We start from the raw sequence: 16990 nt of genomic DNA, 5'->3' as shown, positions 1-16990 counted from the left end.
AGATTTTAGATTCCTCTTATCCACCCACGCACTATCCGACAGATTTCGAGGCAGCGTACTCTTCGAAATACTCGACGAGTTCGATAAAATATTTTGCGATCGGTGGAAAGCTACGAACGGATGATATTTGCCACGATACGTGGAAATTGAGAACGTAAATCAACTTTTTCCGAATGTCTTGTAGACTCGTGGAGAAATATTGGCAAGAAAACTCGCGGACTTTGAAACAGACGAGAAGATTCGATCGTACAGCCGCGTTCTGTATCGTCGTCGAACCCTTTCAAAGAAGATTCTTCTGTTCCTGTAAAGCGTCACACGCGAATGGCGAAAGGCGAATGTGGGCAGAGGAGCGTGTCGTGGCTTCGTCGAGGAATTATCGTTGCTCGCGGATAGTCGAGGTTTCGTAATCCGGCTCTCGGTAGTCGGCGTGTATATCGTCGTGTTCCTCGTCCGTTAGGCTCGTTTCAATGGATCGGTGACCGGAGGAACAGGTTCACCGTGCGCGTCACGGCTACGACCGAACTTTCTTTCGAAGAAATCGATGGGACACCCTCCGGGGTATTCGCCTTGGATGCATACGATCTTTATGGTGACGCGCTTGACAAAATCTCGAATATTTTCCAACGACATAAAAGGACATACGTTGTTTGGTAAAGATACTTTCATCGTTTTAATTAGCACGTATAACGCACACGTATTCCGTACGCAGCAATATAAATAATTTTTATGACCGGTACAACGTAAACACGTGTATAAAGTTTCGTGAAAGATGCAGTTATCGGTATCGTGTAACAATAACTATATATATATTTGATTCGTGGTGCAAATTTAATGAAACGTAACTTTGAAATATATTACGACGAAACGAGATAAATTAAAAAAATCTTTTTCGAACAAGATCGAAAGATAAAAATTCGACGACCGCAAGAGGATTAACGCGGCGTCGGACAAGATCGAATCGGTCGAACATCTCCACGAGATCTTGGGCTTTATTTTCGCGTTATTACATATTCCTGACGGGGCCAGCTGGATCGCGGCGGAATTATCGTCCATGGTAGATATACGGTGTTTCGTAATCCCTTCGGTAGTCGACGTATATCCTCGCGTTTCTTGCAACGTGCCTCTTGTACGTGCTCGTTTATGCACGCCTATATATCGTACGTAATGCACGTTGCATTCCTCGACATTCGTACGCGCGTTATGCATTCCGCGTGGATTTGACCTCGATGCCGTGTTATTAATGCCCATTACGTTATATAAACGAACCGCCGCGATCGGCCAGCCGTGCGTAGAAGCGAGAAACGAGCGAAGAAGGAAGGAAAGGATAAAAGGATATACCCGTGAAACGAACGAGGAACGAACGGAACGTTTTCTTGGAGTAGAATCGCTCGGCGAGAGAGCCTTTTATTGATCGACCCAGCGATCGGTGTTTCCAATGGCGGACAGAAGGAAGATTTGTTTCTGTTGATATCGATTCTCTCGGATGTAAATCTAACCGTGGTCGCCGCGTAAATCACCGCCACAGGAAGCGGATTTTGTAACTTTTCCAGACAGGTGTTCTACGTTGCGTCAGCCTCCCAGCAATTTGTTCCGAGTGCGTATGTAGTACCACCCGTCCACGCTCTCCGTTCTCGTAACATCGGGATGCTGGATGGAAAAAGTTATTCCAGCCTGCGTCGAGCCTTCGGGGCCACGTTGACTTCCATTCGCCGTTCGCGATTGCCGCAATCGCTAAAAAAAATTGCGACTTCGCAGCGCTCGATTCTCTTCTACGGGTGGCATTGCAGAGCTTTGTAACGAACGTACCAAGTATCGTACAGAGATTGGAAAGAAGGCAAGTGAAAGATTCCGGTTCGATCAGTCGTAACGGAATATATCCATCTCATTCTCGTGCGAATTTTCGCCCGCAGCGTATTATCGGTCACAGTAGTCAGGTTTTATTAATCGAGCAGTAGGAGTAAAGTAGTCGTCTTGGCTCCTGTATCATCTTGCTGGTCTTATTCGCAGCTCTACGTATCATTCGCGTTGCACTTAACTCTGCTTCATCGCGTTCGTTTTACGATGCAATATAGAAAAGTGGTCGGTATAAGATCCAAAAGAAAGGAAAGAGAACGCAGATAAGATCGCGACGATAAATAACGCTACAAAGAGGTTACCAGTTCAGAGAACACTCGTAGGGAGCAAGAAAGCTAGGAATCATCACACCGTTGAACCGTTGAACCGTTTCATGGAAGGGATCCCTATTAACCAGCAAACTCGTTATCTCCTCGAAGAAAACACGATAACAATCGAACCTGGCTAGCTCATAGAGACGTTGACCCGTGAAATTCGCAGGGAAAGAAACGGTTCTCCGTTACCCAGTCATCCTCTTGATTCTCGTTCACGATTCTTATCCCGACGTCGCGTTAATCAGAACCCGCTGGTGGACCTCGAGAGGTCAGCCAAGTGGTCGATCGAGAGTCATCCGGGCTGCCATCGCGTTCTGGACAGCGCAGAGGCGTAAACAGTCCGTCGAGAAATAGCTCGAACGCTCGGAGTCGCGAGGTCGTCGATTGGAGCATGGTATAACGGTAGATACGTTTAAGTACGCTTCCAGATAGATGACCAAGAGGTATATATACCATATCCGTGCGTATTCCAGGCACCGGTTGATGTATGCATTCGTGGACGTATCGCCGAGAAGCCGAGGCAAAAAGGCCGTCACCGCGGATCCCCGCGACCTTTCTCTTCCATTCACCGCGTTCGAACAATTTCCAGCCGCGGGCACGTTCTCGCTGACTAATTAAATGATTGATCACCCCGACGGGCAAATTATCGTGCCGGCCGGCCGACAAATTAACCGCCGCCAGCCCTCTTCTGCCCGATCACTTTTTCTCCTCTTTGTACAGCGCGACACAAAAGCAACGGGCTCCCTAGGTTTCGTCACTCGAGAAGAATCGCTGGCAACGGTTAAAGGATTCTACCGTGTATCCTACAGTTGTCGTCGCCGTTCTTCGCGATGAACCGAGTACGATAGTTGCAGGTTTTATATATCAGTTATTTTCATCACGTTTCCGCACTTGCGTACGTGAGTATTACACGAGTATTAACTTTTGTTCTTCACAGGTTTTATCGTCTCGTTGATTGTCATATTTTTGGCTTACATATACAGAGCGTTAACAAAAGACGATCGTCCAGAACTAAAACAACGAAGAAAATTGTACGCATGTAGAAATATTTGGGTTACGTTATCGAGAATTTTATTCTGCGCTAGAAGTGCCTGCATGCACGCAATCCTCGTTGCACTTTAGAAGATCACACGTCGACCTGACGTGGATAAAAATGGCGGTCTCGCGATAAATGTACAGTAGACGCGTCGATTGTGCAAAGCATCGGGAATAATACGCGGAATCGGATTTCTACGCCCGGAGCCAGAAAGCTCGATTTACGAGCGCACACACGACTCGTCGAGCCGCAACTTCTCTCGAATAGAAAAGTACACGTACCTCTTGGGTCTCCTTTTTTCTCCCGATGCGTGCTTACTATGCTAATTAGCAATAATTTAACCGGTCGGCGCTTGTAGCGCCGTCGAAATCCTCTCCGGAACGAAATGTACGTTCCTTACCTCACCAATTTTTTTTCTCTCTCTCTTTCACACGTCGCTTTCTTTGCTCTCGCGAGTCCCCAGGACATACGTGTCGCTCCTTTGTGCCGCTGATTAATATGCGAAGGCATCCTGAGGCTCGTCGAGCTGCATTAACAAGCAGCCTCTTGTGCATGGTCAGGACACCTACCCCTCGAAAAGCCACCCTGCAAGAAGAAATCTTCCTACGGTTTCCCTAGAATAGCTCCTTCTTTCTTCTACGACCTATCCAGCAGAAGTTCCTTTGTACCGAAGAGCACTCGAGCTCGGTGAAGTATTTATTTCGCTGATCTCGAGGCGCGATTGGGATGAAACTCTTTGTGCCCCTGGAACGAATCGTACGAACCGTGGCATCGAGGATTTCGGTGCTTCTGACGACGGGTGTTTCTTCTCTTTTATTCGAGAGACACGGACGATTCTCGAATATATGGGGATTAGACGAAAAAAGAAAGAAACGGAGTATAAAATGTTTCATCGTGAAAGCTGCTGGTATTAGTATTCAACCTCTGGAATTCGAACGTACATATTTCAGACGTGTCACGGGATATCTCGTTTCCGTGTGTTTCTTAGCGATGTACTAGCCGATGTCTGCAGAACGTTGAAAAAAAAAAATTCAATTAGGCTGTTAGCGAATCGGTAACAACCTCTGAGAAAAATGTCTGGGAACTGGAGTGCGTCACGTGTTCCATGTGTTTTAACGCGAAAGACTTGTATATTCTATCGATCGAGTTGATTCGACATTGGTCGAGCAAAAAGGCCGGTTGATTCGATCGAACGAAGAATATCGTGTACGGAAAGCGATTCGAAGCTTTCGTACGTTCGTACGAACGTTTTGCGACTATGTGTCGTTGCTTGTAGAGGAAATAGAAGAAAATAAGTACGTATGACTCGGTCTCGTGATACGTGGGCCAGCTCGTGACTCGATAACGATTATCGATCGTCGATCGAGCGTACAACGCCGCGTTCCATGTTCGAGCTATTCCTAAGAATATAATCGATGTGGCGCGGTGAAAGTGTGCGAAAACGGGCCCAGAAACGGTGCCGGTGTAAGAATGCCGCGTAAAAGTACGTATCGTTGGAACAATGACGATGGGAAACGGAACGAAAGAAAACGAGTAAAGAAGAGAAGAGAGAGGATATTGGATGTGGCCTCGTGGTCGATGATACGCATCGAAGAATGCCAATAGCGTCAAACTGTAAAAATTACTCCGTGAAAGAGAAATTTTCCGACTCCCGTAAAGCACGTCGAACACGGCAATTATCGCGAACCTAACTAGCGTCAGTAAAATGAGAATGAAGAAAAGGAACTATGATTAGAATGAATTCCATCATGACCCTGATTATCAAGCGCTATTCCGATCCTGGGAAGAGTGGATTTTTAGATGATAAAGGGAAAATATTCGGATAATTTTTAATATCTGTAATTACGAGGATTTTTGTTGATTATTGTTAGTTGCAATATCGCAGAGAAATACTTTACGAATTGTAGAAAATTCTCGAAGCCTAAGGAATTTTTAAGAAATAAATTTAGTACGAATTTTTCATAAATTTCTTAAATGTCTCCTTTGTGTATTCAAATTTATTAAATGCGTATTAGATTTATTAAAAGATTAATTGATAATCTCGTAGAATTCTTAACAAATTTCTAGCCTGGCTAAATTTATTAAATATCTGTACGTATTTAAAAAAAAAATTCTCCACAGAGAATTCTTTCCACGATCGCCAAAATATTCCTCCGCATCATACCAGCTAATTCGATTAGCAGGTTAGAGCGAAGGTCTTCCGTCGAAGGAACAAGATCTCTCTCGATGACACAGAACGCCCGATCGTGCTCTATGGTCGGCCCACTCGAGAAAACTTTCCATCTCGATAAAAAACGATAAAAGACACGATGGCGAAAAAAAAGAACGTATTCGACCACGCGTTCTGCGCATCTCCTGGTACTCGTCACGCGAGAAGGCGCATAGATAAGAAAAGCGGTGACATACGAGGTACACTCTCTACTCAGGTGGAAGCGATTACTTCCGGTGGTCCGATGATTCATTGCACGCGAAAGATGTATCACGGGGCGAGGTGTGTTGCGCGCGAAATCTCGCTCCGTTCTTGTAGTCAGTCTGGCAGCTCTGAGGCGAGCAACCGGTCCTCGTCACGCCTTCCCTCTCGACGTCCGCAGCTGTCCCGTATATTTTCTTTCGTGGCGTGTTGTCGCGTGTCGTTGTCAGAAACGTATTTCACGATCGACGTTCGTAGATCGAGATGTTCATCAAGTACGTGGACGTGTTCATGGACGAGGGTTACATGTCCGACTCGTCGAATGTAGGTATACCGAACGTGAGAAGAATTTGTTGCGATCGAACGAATCGAAGCAATTGCGAGTTTGAAACACCGTTTGAGATCGTATAGCAGTTTCCACGATATGGCGAGGCTCTGAATTAATCAAACGATGCACCATCTACGAATGGGAATCTGAAATCTCTAAAGAGTTCGCTACCTAAGTATTATCTAAACTACTTATGTACCTTATTAAGAAGTAATCAACTCGGGCGCAGAGTTACCGCAAACCATTCGCTGGCAGCCAGCTGTAATTTCAAGTTAAACGTCTTTCACCGAAGTTCGAGGGGAAGGATCGCTAACCGCGTATTCTTCGCAGGTGTTTGTAATTTAGTTCAATTTTCGCGGCTAACCTTGTCTTCTCTAAGTTGTTTTACGTTACGAACTGCCTCTTGCTCGATCATCTATCGCGAATAGAGCCCGTTCTTGGATCGGCTAGCCGTCGCTATTGCTCGCTTTTTGTTACATCGCCTATATAACTATCCGACTATTTGATCGCCGCGTATGTTTGCGGAGGTTGCGTTACGATTCCAACTGATTTATCGAGTACGGACGTTCGTTTTATAATTATATCGCTGGGAGAAAATAGTCGTCGTTTCGCGTATTTTCTTCCAACGCTAGATCACAATTGACAGAATTTTAAGACATCGAAGAATTTCCACGTTTCGTAAGTGATTCTCTGCCAACGACGAAAGTTCGTTCAGCGGCTTCAAACGTGACGTATACTTGACCGATTTCACTATCTCGTTGTATCACAGGGGATACTATGGAATACACGCGTTGGCTTATGATAATATCGATGTGATTGCTCAATCCTTGACGATCGATCATCGAATAATCGACGACGTAGTGAAATTTGGGTTCGTTAGCGGCTCGTCTTAAGCCTCTGCCTTCTGTGGGATTAACCGCGATTTGACCGGCTTTGAGTAGATTCGTATTACCTCGTTCGTACATGGACCATGGATACCAAATCCGATTCCTGGTTCGATCACGCAGCGGAACACGAACGTAGAAGTGGTACGTACACTTTCGTTACGAAAGCCGGTTCTGTGTGGGTGGTACGCTCCGCGGTGGTCGCATTTTAATTGAAAATTTCGAAGCACGTGTGGGTGCGGATAATAAACGGAGCAATGTAAAAACGTCGGCGTACTTACCCTTGACGAATCGACTAGTCAGGGAAAATTGCAATTCACCACGATATTTCTGTCGATGTCTCACGTGTACATCCCCCGCTCGTGATTCTTAGAATAGTTATTTATTTCACGAAAGACAAGAGTAAACTTATTTTTCAACGACCGACTATTGTTTCCATCGAGTATCATATTTCATTTTCGTGCTGCCAAATTTCTGCAGTTGTATAAAATTTGAAGTTCATGATCGACGTGAAATCATCGAAGTCGCGTTAAAAATAAAAATGAGCTAAGACTCACGAGTGTACATAGTTCGAGAATGAAATTGTTTTACAATAATATGACGTTGGCACGGGTCTACAGCTTGGGCCAATCCGTGGGCGGTTATCGTAAACAGTAACGGAAATTCGAACAGCTGATGCGAACAGCTCGTGCCTCGTTGCAATTAAGCAATGAATCAACCGATCGCGTGGTCGCGAGTCGGCAGAAGTTCGTTCCAGCGAGCAGAGTTAGCTCGAACGAAACGGCACGACGTGATTGAACGGTGAGTCGCCGTGAATTTACATAACTCGCCTGGATGTATCGCGGACGACGATTATCCGGATCGTTGCGATTGAAAAACTTCGCGTCGATTCTTTGTCGCGGCGGCATTTCGCGTTACGACTCACCGATCGATATCACCGAGTAACTTCGTGCGTCGATCGCTGAGGAAAACGAACACACTCCCTGTTTCCCAATAGTTTCCTTTTCCTGCTTTCACAATCTTACCATTAGAACTTCACATTATCGTAATTGTGGTGAAGTAGAGGGATTTCGCAGAGTGTTGCGCAAAATTCATCGATTTACTGTGGTGCGATCGTTCGAACCTGGTTGCTCGAGAGCGTGCGAGAGTTGGTAATGCAAAGGAATAATTTTCTGGTTATTGTACGCTTTCAGTTTTATTCTTTGGATTTTTTTTTAATTTTCTAATATGTCATTAAGAATATCGCTGATAAATATGCGAAATATCTCGGGGAAAGAATAAAAATACTCGATATTGCTTGTTATTCGATAATTTCCAATAGGTCAGGCTTCTTTCAAACAGGTAATGATCATCGTCGGTAAAACATAAAAAATATATCGAATACAATATCGATCAACATTTTTGTCATTTTTAAGAGAAGAAGCTACGTTCTACATTCGCAATCCTGGTACGAATAAAATATAGTAAAATTTCAGCGAATCTATGATACGATCTAGAATGCAAAGAGAAACAAGTTACTGAGAAGATCTAACGAGAAAACGCTTTTTAAATGTTGCAGGTCCAGAGGCTGGCCGAATACGAGAGGTACCTAGGCCAGGAGGCGAGAAACCTAGTGGAGAACGGAAACGGAAGCGTCGGGAGTGGCGCCGTTCTTCAACGTGGTCAGCTCGAGGGCGATCTTCACCGTATCCAGGAGCTCTTTCCTGGTGATAACCTCCGGCTACACGAACGAGATGTCCTTACCACGGTACTTGTCCCTTTCTTCGCGCTTTACTAACATATACATCCGCGCATAAAACTTTCTTCCTCGTCATCGCGATTCATCCAACGTAGAGAAAATCAGTAAAATGAGCGTAAAAAGTTCGTTGCTTAAAAAATGTAACAGTTATGGGAGAAGTAGGAAAGAACGCTATATCGTACGACGAGTTTCAACGATTCTCACGAGCACCCCACAGCATATTTCCTGACACTCGTGAAAAACACTCGCGCGTTCAACACGCGTGATGTTTCCCACGGATCTCACAAGCCACTTCACGGAATCTTTTTCTATGCCATTTTCACGTGTGATGGATGTGACGCATCATGAAAAAACAGCGTCGCTAGATTAGCTAGGAAGCGAGTTGTGCTTTTTGACCCGGAAATATGCATACTTAATCCATAAAACTGGTCCAGCTCTGCTGCAAATTATATTCATCGTCGAAATTCTCCATTCTAAACAGTCACTAACTACTAGAGTTTACAATTCGCATTTCGCGAATCCTAACTGACCCAACAGTTATTTTATTCGCAATTCGCTTCTCAGATTGGACAACTTTTTCATTTGCTTCATTTTTCAATCTTTGAAGCTAATGGTAAACGCCGAGTCTTCAGCTTTGTCTTTAGATGGTGACTCGATACTTCGTATTGCCGATCTCGAGTTGATTGTTTTCTTCTTCTTCTCCTTCGAATTCCTTTTTGATCATACGCAATGATTAAAGTACGCGAGTCGATGATACAGATTTTCATTCGTGTCTACGAACGACAACACTGTTTGCCGCGGCGCGGCGTGTCACCGTCCCACGTGTATCGCAGCCTAATTTGCATACTGGGCGTAAAGAGTACGTATTGTCAAGAGCAGGGATTACGGGGCATCTAGCGAGATCACGGATCCACTGCACTGGTCGCATAGGTGGACGCGTGCTCGCGTTTCTCAATGCTGCTCTGCACATTCATGCGCATATTCCTGAGAACGATGATAGAACGCTTTCACGAATCACGTAGAATCATCTGGAGTCATCGGTATGTTTACCTGGATTTCCACGGCATTTATTAACATACGATAATTCGATGCAACGCAACAACCAAGTAGTAGCATTAGTAGAGAACCGATAGTTTCAGAAACGATCGCGAGTTACGATCTAGTCGAGAGAACGGAATACGAGGAGCATCGATTTCGTAAGGCAGAAGAAGGCCAAGAAGGAATGACGAGGGACACAAATCTGACGCTCGACGCCGTCAAAGCGAAATATGTTAATCAGCCTGCCCTATGGTCGTTTGTAATTTCGTGTGTCGTCCTCTTGCTATATTTGGTGGGGTTATTTGTCAGGCGTAACTGTTCATCCGTCTCTGCGCGTCTTGACATCGGCGGAAGTCACGGGAAAAGCAACTGGTAACCGATGGAATCTCCCGACTGGAACTTTACATCTAGTAAACTGTCGTTTAATTTTGCTACTAAACGGCTTCGATATAAATCGGTATTTTCTACTGTTTTCCAGTAACAACGTTGAATGCGAACTAGCCTTTGCTGAAAATTTCCAACGGGTTCCTTGCTGAAAAAAACGATGCTTCGCCGTCGGTGAATAGAGAGCCGGTGAAATAATGCTGTTAAGTCATCCGAAAGTTAATGCGGCTTGGCACGTTGGCGTTCAGTTATTAGCCGCCTGCTGCGAGGATGATAATAATTTATGTCCTAGATCCGAGCATCAAAATTAGTCGTTGCTTTGTGACCCTTTAACACGGTAACTTGACGGAAGAGCGCCCCTTCCAACGGATAATTTAATGCTAATCTCTTGCCAACGATGCTCGATACCGCGTCGATATTTTCCATTTCCAATATCGATTCCCTACGTGATATTTCGTGCAACAAATATAACGGCGATCGAAAAGGATTGGTTAGGTCGAACCGGAGGAATTTTGTTTTGCTTCTCGGCGGTACGGTATCGCCCTTGTTCAAATATAGCAGAGTTTGTTATTGAGTTCGTTATGCGGCAACGCGGTCTGTTTCGTTTCAGAAAATGAAGAGTCTGATCCGCAAGAGGAACGGCGGAAACCCTGGAAGGCTGACGAGAGTGTTGTCGCAGAAATCTTTAAACGTGTCCAACAACTCACCGGCTCCGAAATCTCCGCCGAGGACTTTCCTCTTGGAGACTCCGGTACAATTCACCACGGTGAGTGATCGTAGTGGTAATTCAAATATTACGTTTAAGTTCATCGTAATAATACAGTCTCTTTTGCGTGTTTACAGGGTGTACAATCCCAGGACAGACACCTTTTTCTCTTCTCCGACCTATTGCTCATAGCAAAGGCACGAAGCGGCGGTAACTTTAAGCTAAAACAATCCGTAAGAATGAGCGAGCTATGGCTAACTGCCGGGCACATAGAGGATGTGGCCGAAACGAGCAAATCTCAGGAAACGAGCTTCGTCCTCGGCTGGCCCACTACGAACGTCGTCGCAACTTTTATGTACGTGCCTGCCGATGCTTTACAAGTGCCTTCTTTATCCACGCTGTTGGTATCTCGTTCTCTTGTGTTATTGCACCCTTTTCACGTTTCTTTACACCCTACCTGGACTCGTAATGGCGTCGCGACTCCGCGTAGCTTCGAGGTTCCAGCCAGAATTCTTTTAGTGGCGCAATAAACTCGCAAACGAGAAACCGCTCGAGGGTGGCGGCAAAGAGATATATCGTTCGATTAACCGTCGAGGTGTCGGCTTTATCGCGACATCGCGCATCACACAAACGTTTATTCGTTTCTTTTAGGACTGCTGCAGCGAGGGATCTCTGGTGGGGACGTTTGACCGAACTCGTACGAGAGGAGAGTATGAAGGAGCCGCCCGACACGAACATTCAAGTCGTGTATCACGACAGTGACACGAACACGGAATACGTAAGTACTGCATACTGCTCTCCGTCGTTGCGCGCAATATACAGTCGCATACGCGTATTCAAAGCCGAACGAGAGGGAGATACACGCGGTCACGCCTTCACGGTCCATTCTTTGCACATCGTAGCGCGCCAAGAGAGACCGTAGTTCGATCGCTTGACCTTCCTGGAGGCATTCTTCTTTCAGATGCCCCTTTTATATCATTGACGTCAACGCTGGAGTGGATCGGTTCTACTAAAAAGACCCTCCTTCTATCTCGCGGCCTTTGTACGACGTGTTCGCTCCTCCGGTCGAGGTTCATTATCGACCAGCGCGTCGTATTTAAATACACGCGCCGCTCGACACCTCTATTAGAGAACAGGCGAGCGCCTATCGTTTGCCAGAAGCTGCGGTCAACGTGAACGCATACTCTCGCGTAACCCCTAATAACTATAATCGCGTGTACCAACACGTATTCTCCTTGCTGTATGTCTGTGTTGCGCGCGATTACGATTCTCTCCGAGCAATCCTGTTATTCGTGTTGCGAGCTACATCCGCGTCCCATCTTGGTATTTGCAGTGTAAGACGATCATGGTGGGATCCGAGATGACAGCGGCAGCCTGTGTGAATTTGGCCACGCGTCTCTTGGATCTTCAAGGACCTTTTCAGCTGTGGGCCAGAACGTCCGCCGACGAGGCGCCGTATCCTTTGATAGGACACGAGAGGCCTTTCGCCGTCAAACTGTCGAATCTAAGACACACGCTGTCCGCGGAGGAAGGTTTCGATCTGGAGCATTGCAACAAAAGTGGACACGATACGTGCCACTTTATACTCAGGCCGGTACCAAAATCGCCCGTAAAAAAGAACAAGTCTAAGATCACTGGGTTATTGAGGAGATCCCTTTCGTTGAACCCGAGTTTGTTTGGAGTCAATTTATCGAGGCTCGACGAAAATGGATTGCCAAAACCTGTGTTAGTGATGCTTCAACAATTATTCGCCAAGGGACCATTCACGCAAGGAATCTTCAGAAAATCGGCGAATGTTCGAATCGTTCGAGAACTACGAGATCAGATCGAGTCTACCGGAGATCCCAGTTGCTTGGAAGATGCTCCAATTATAGCCGTGGCAGCTCTCCTTAAAGATTTTCTGAGATCCTTACCGGACCCTTTGCTAACTTCCCACCTATTTCCTCTCTGGATGGACAGCCTGGATACACCAAATCCTGTTCAAACTATTAAAAAGTAAGCAAAGAAACGGTTTTACAGTAACGAGAAATTCTTTGTGTTTGTGCGATATTTAACGGATATCGGTGATTTCAGTATTTTAGATAGATTGCCCAAAGCGAATTACACCCTGCTATCGCATCTGATCTGCGTTCTACATCACGTGGCACGGAGGTCGAAGCACAATCTCATGTGTGCCAGTAATCTGGGCGTGTGTTGTGGACCAAGCTTACTCTGGTCGCCAAATCCGTCGGTGAATCAGAGCAGGGCGATCCCTACACTGACGGAGATGTTGATTCGTCATTGTGAAGTCCTGTTTGGGGAGGGCGTCACGCAGCTCTTTGGGGAGGAACGCAGCGACAGTGGAGCCGAAGAAAGCACCGATAGCCTTCACTGTGAGCACTTTGCTTTATCTTTCTTCTTCTTCTTCTTCCTCTTCTCCTTCTTCTTCTTCTTTTTCTTCTTAGTCTTTTTCTTTGATTCTTCTTTCTTTCTTCACTCAGTGAATCAGAAGCGAAGTATGCATCTGTTCCTTTGGTATTCAGTTCGTGTAAGTGTTTCGATAGTCCACTGAGGAATTTCTCTCGTTGCAGCAGGTGGGCTTTCTCTGGACAGCCTGGACCTGACGGAACCACCGCGTAAAGACCACATGTCTCTTTCAAGAGACTCTGGTCTGACCCTGTCGGACTGTCAGCTGTTCATCCCAGAGTCTCCAGTGGGATCCGAGGACTCTGCCGCGAATGCCTCGTCATCCAGCTTCGACAAGTCTCTGACCAAAGAGGACAAGTCTACCAGCAAATCGTATATCCGTGTCTACGGTGGATGGGAAGAGCGAATGAACGGCTACGCGGCGAATAATCATCACACGAGCGCCGTTGAGCATAATTTCAGGGAGGAGAAGAGCAGCATCGGTTACCCTAATCCGAATTTTCAGAGGCAAGATTGGCTGAGGGCTCAGCTGAAGAGAACGCCAAGAACAAAGCTGGACGAACACGATCATCGTAAAGACAGGTTCGACGAGAAGGATATCTACGGTAGGGAGTATCTGAGACAAGATTCTATGAAGGAGAACATGGAGAATTGCAAGGACATCTACAGGAGTTCGCAACTGGACATAACGCGGGATCTTCGAACAGAATACGAAAGAGCCACGCAACAGGACATCTGTACGGAACGGGTCTCCATTCATAATTCGGAACAGGATCTGTCGGGAGACACGACGTTGTCCAGTGACAGATACGAATTCAAGAAGGAACGGTTCAACGAGTTCAAGAAGGTCAAGTCGGAAATGTATGTTAATCGCGAGTCACCAGTCTCTCAGAACGGTAGCTACCATTCGGGAAGCGATCTGTACGAGTTCAAAAAGGTGAAGAGCGAGATATATGTGAACAAAGAAACGACGCGTACGGAGAGATACGAATCTGAGAGTAGCATCTATGGAAATAGGGACAGAACGAGCGAGATATACGACTCGAGAGAGAGAAGCGATTTGTACTCGTTCAAGCAAGCCGAGGCGATCGATTTGTACGGTGACGAGGACGACGAAGAGGAGAGAACGTGGCCGGATACACCACCACCACTACCACCGAGATTGAGGCATCTGCCACCGGTACACATGAATCTGGAGGACAGACACAAAGTAGCGGGAAGGTCAAGGTCTTTACCACCGCCTCCTCCTTATCGTCCGCCTCCTCAACCTCGTGCCTCTGTTACCACCAGGCATCTAGGATATGGAAGATCCGTCGTCGATGACGAGAGTTATGTTTAATACGAAACGAGGAGCTATTAGAATCGCGCTCGCGTGTATGTTTGTGTGTCGTGTGTGGTGTACGTATAATGCGTCTGTATGTATGTTGGCACTTCGGGAGAATCAAAGAACCGAGAAAGTCGCAAGTCGAGATCATGTATGCACGTTGGCTCGTGTATCCATGGGATCTCGTTACGACTGAAACTAGTCCAAACTGGAACGCACGTACGATATCGGAAAGAATAGCGATATGTATAATATTGAATTGTATGCTCACCGAGGAACGAAGAATAATATAGAGTTGCTTAGTGTTTGTTTTGTCAAAACGTAAACCAGATCGAAAGAGTTAAAGTAATCAAGTTTAAAGGTATAATCGTAAGTCACAAAACGCTATCGATTGTTGACGTTTCCTAGCGATAGGACTTGACTGTTATACAGTGATTCAGGGTGCTTCCACGAGCCTTCATAGGTTTCCCTTTTTCTTTTAAATTAGTTATTCATATAGAGACATTTATTATTAAGTATAGATCGTAGCGGACAAGACTTGCGTCGAGATGATATTATTCGTAATTTCTTTTCTTACGCGAAGAATTTTTGTAAAAATAGAGAAGAAAAAATATATATATATACTTATATATATATAATGTGTAAAGTACACGTACTATGCGGAAAGAAAAAAAAACACAATCTGTGCGATATTCAAATGCGAACTGCCGTTTAGAGAGGGAGAATCAGGCGTCAATATCTACGGAACGAATCCCGATAATAAAATGCAAATGTTATTGCAACTACGTCAGAAAAGGCAAAGCGAGGTTCGTTTCCATTCGTCGTCCTAACATCATCTTTTTAAATACGTTCACATAGCTAAGCGCACATCTCTGTATTGATATGTTCCGCAATTTCGAGATTGTCCGACGTTCGCAAACTCGCGCAAACAAGAAAACAACATTGACTCCCCCCCCCCCCTATCGCGTTTCCTCTTGTGTTCTTTGTATAATACATTCACGTTTCCTTCTCGTCTCTTAACAGGAAATTGATTCATTGCGGAATAAACATGACAGTTAAATAATTCTTCCTCTCTTTCTCACTCTGTTTATTATAATTATACCGTCATTTTGTCTTCTATCTTTTTTTTAAAACTTAGAACATATAAATCGTAGTGTTTCGTGTACGCGAATAAAAGGGCGATTATCTTAAACTATAAGATACACGCGAAAGTTGAACGGAGCTGTTCGATCGCTATCCAAATCTTTCGCTCCTCTCTGTATATATTAATGTAAACTGTAATCTTTTATATTGCTAAACGTATATGATATACCCTATGCAATGCCCGTAAGGTATGTATACTTATCTAAATTATACGACATGCTATGAGAAGTAAATATATTTCGTATTTTATACAGTTGTGTGTGTTTCGACTCTATTCAATATTCATTTCTCGCATCCTGCTGATACCCTGGCGAGCGGCTGCAAGAATTTCAATGATCAGTCCTGAAAATCATCGTGGACGATCGTGTTTTTTACTTTCAGTGCGCGAGTATCACCTGAATATGCGTTTCTTGTTCTGATCAATTCTTTCAAATAAATGGGGTTATGTTCGTATACAGCATTTATCTGTAAAATGCGTTCACCATGTTTATGGATTACGAGGAATTCGCTAGCCTTCAATTAGACAAGCCTATACCTGATCTGAGAGTACGTAATATCACATGTGAACGCGATTTTCTATAAATCATCGACTCATACTCTAAATGTACATTCCTAGAATGAAGAGCAATTAAAGAAGCACAGTTTAGATCCTAATTTGGAAAAAAAGCCTATAGACAGAGCGCTTTATCTTTTGGCGTAAGTGGAACTTACATATACATATGATAATAAAGCCGACTCGATAACGAGTCACTTTCGCCGAAAATGAAAACCGCGTCTTCCGTATTACCAGGACACACCTCTTTACAGAGAACCGGCATATCCTTGGGGCATGGTTAATAATAGTAATTTTGCGCATAGCGCTTCGACAAATCACTGTACAAAACCTTGAATTAAACCACGTAATCCCGTATGATTATCGTATCAAGGCTGCCACAGTATCATTAATTAATTTTATAAAATCTAGATAGTGGTCTCTATAGAAGCACAGATTGCTCTTGCCGTACAGTTGATACACATCGATGCTGTTACTTGGTTCAATCTCAGAGTAACGTTTATTTCAGTTATAAAGGGATAATAAATCTGTTAATTAATACATATTACGTGACAGTAGATAAAAATGTTTATATTTGGATCTCGATGCTACGATCGAATTATACAAGCAATTCGTGTCATACTCGTTGCGTAACAAGCTGTAAAAAAAATATCGCTGTTTTAAGCAGTGTTCTTTTTTAGAAACGCGCAACCGACGTACCTTAAAGCGAGATGCATCATCGCATGGGAATCGCAAAATGACTACATCGGATTGTCGATTACACAACATCGACTTACGATCAACGCATCCCGGTCTATTGTATTACGCGTTACGCGCAACGCAGCATTACGTGTTTTTCATTAGTGGCGTACGTAGGCCGCATTCGGTCGGTT

At 44.8% G+C, this 16990-nt stretch overlaps 1 protein-coding gene and 1 long non-coding RNA gene across 4 annotated transcripts in view; one reads left to right on the top strand and one right to left on the bottom strand.

The window, feature by feature from the left end:
• Positions 1-15818, top strand: part of LOC132904944 (rho GTPase-activating protein 20-like) — a 179372-nt gene extending 163554 nt beyond the window's left edge. For 2 of the 3 annotated variants that reach the window (XM_060955795.1, XM_060955797.1), the window contains 7 exons: positions 8385-8573; positions 10597-10752; positions 10830-11047; positions 11344-11470; positions 12026-12687; positions 12766-13064; positions 13263-15818. In XM_060955795.1, the coding sequence (XP_060811778.1) occupies positions 8385-8573; positions 10597-10752; positions 10830-11047; positions 11344-11470; positions 12026-12687; positions 12766-13064; positions 13263-14437 (2826 nt within the window). In that variant the 3' untranslated portion in view covers positions 14438-15818. The remainder of the gene's footprint in view (positions 1-8384; positions 8574-10596; positions 10753-10829; positions 11048-11343; positions 11471-12025; positions 12688-12765; positions 13065-13262) is intronic. The other variant, XM_060955796.1, reaches the window with a different exon arrangement.
• Positions 15819-16588: 770 nt separating this feature from the next.
• Positions 16589-16948, bottom strand: LOC132904957 (uncharacterized). The gene is made up of 2 exons (XR_009657704.1): positions 16818-16948; positions 16589-16755 (listed from the first exon to the last, which is right to left on the bottom strand). It is a non-coding gene; the product is annotated as an uncharacterized LOC132904957 (long non-coding RNA).
• Positions 16949-16990: the final 42 nt, after the last annotated feature.

This window comes from Bombus pascuorum, chromosome 3 (assembly GCF_905332965.1).
Source record: "Bombus pascuorum chromosome 3, iyBomPasc1.1, whole genome shotgun sequence".
NCBI lineage: Eukaryota > Metazoa > Arthropoda > Insecta > Hymenoptera > Apidae > Bombus > Bombus pascuorum.
This window is presented reverse-complemented; position numbering and strand designations above follow the sequence as displayed.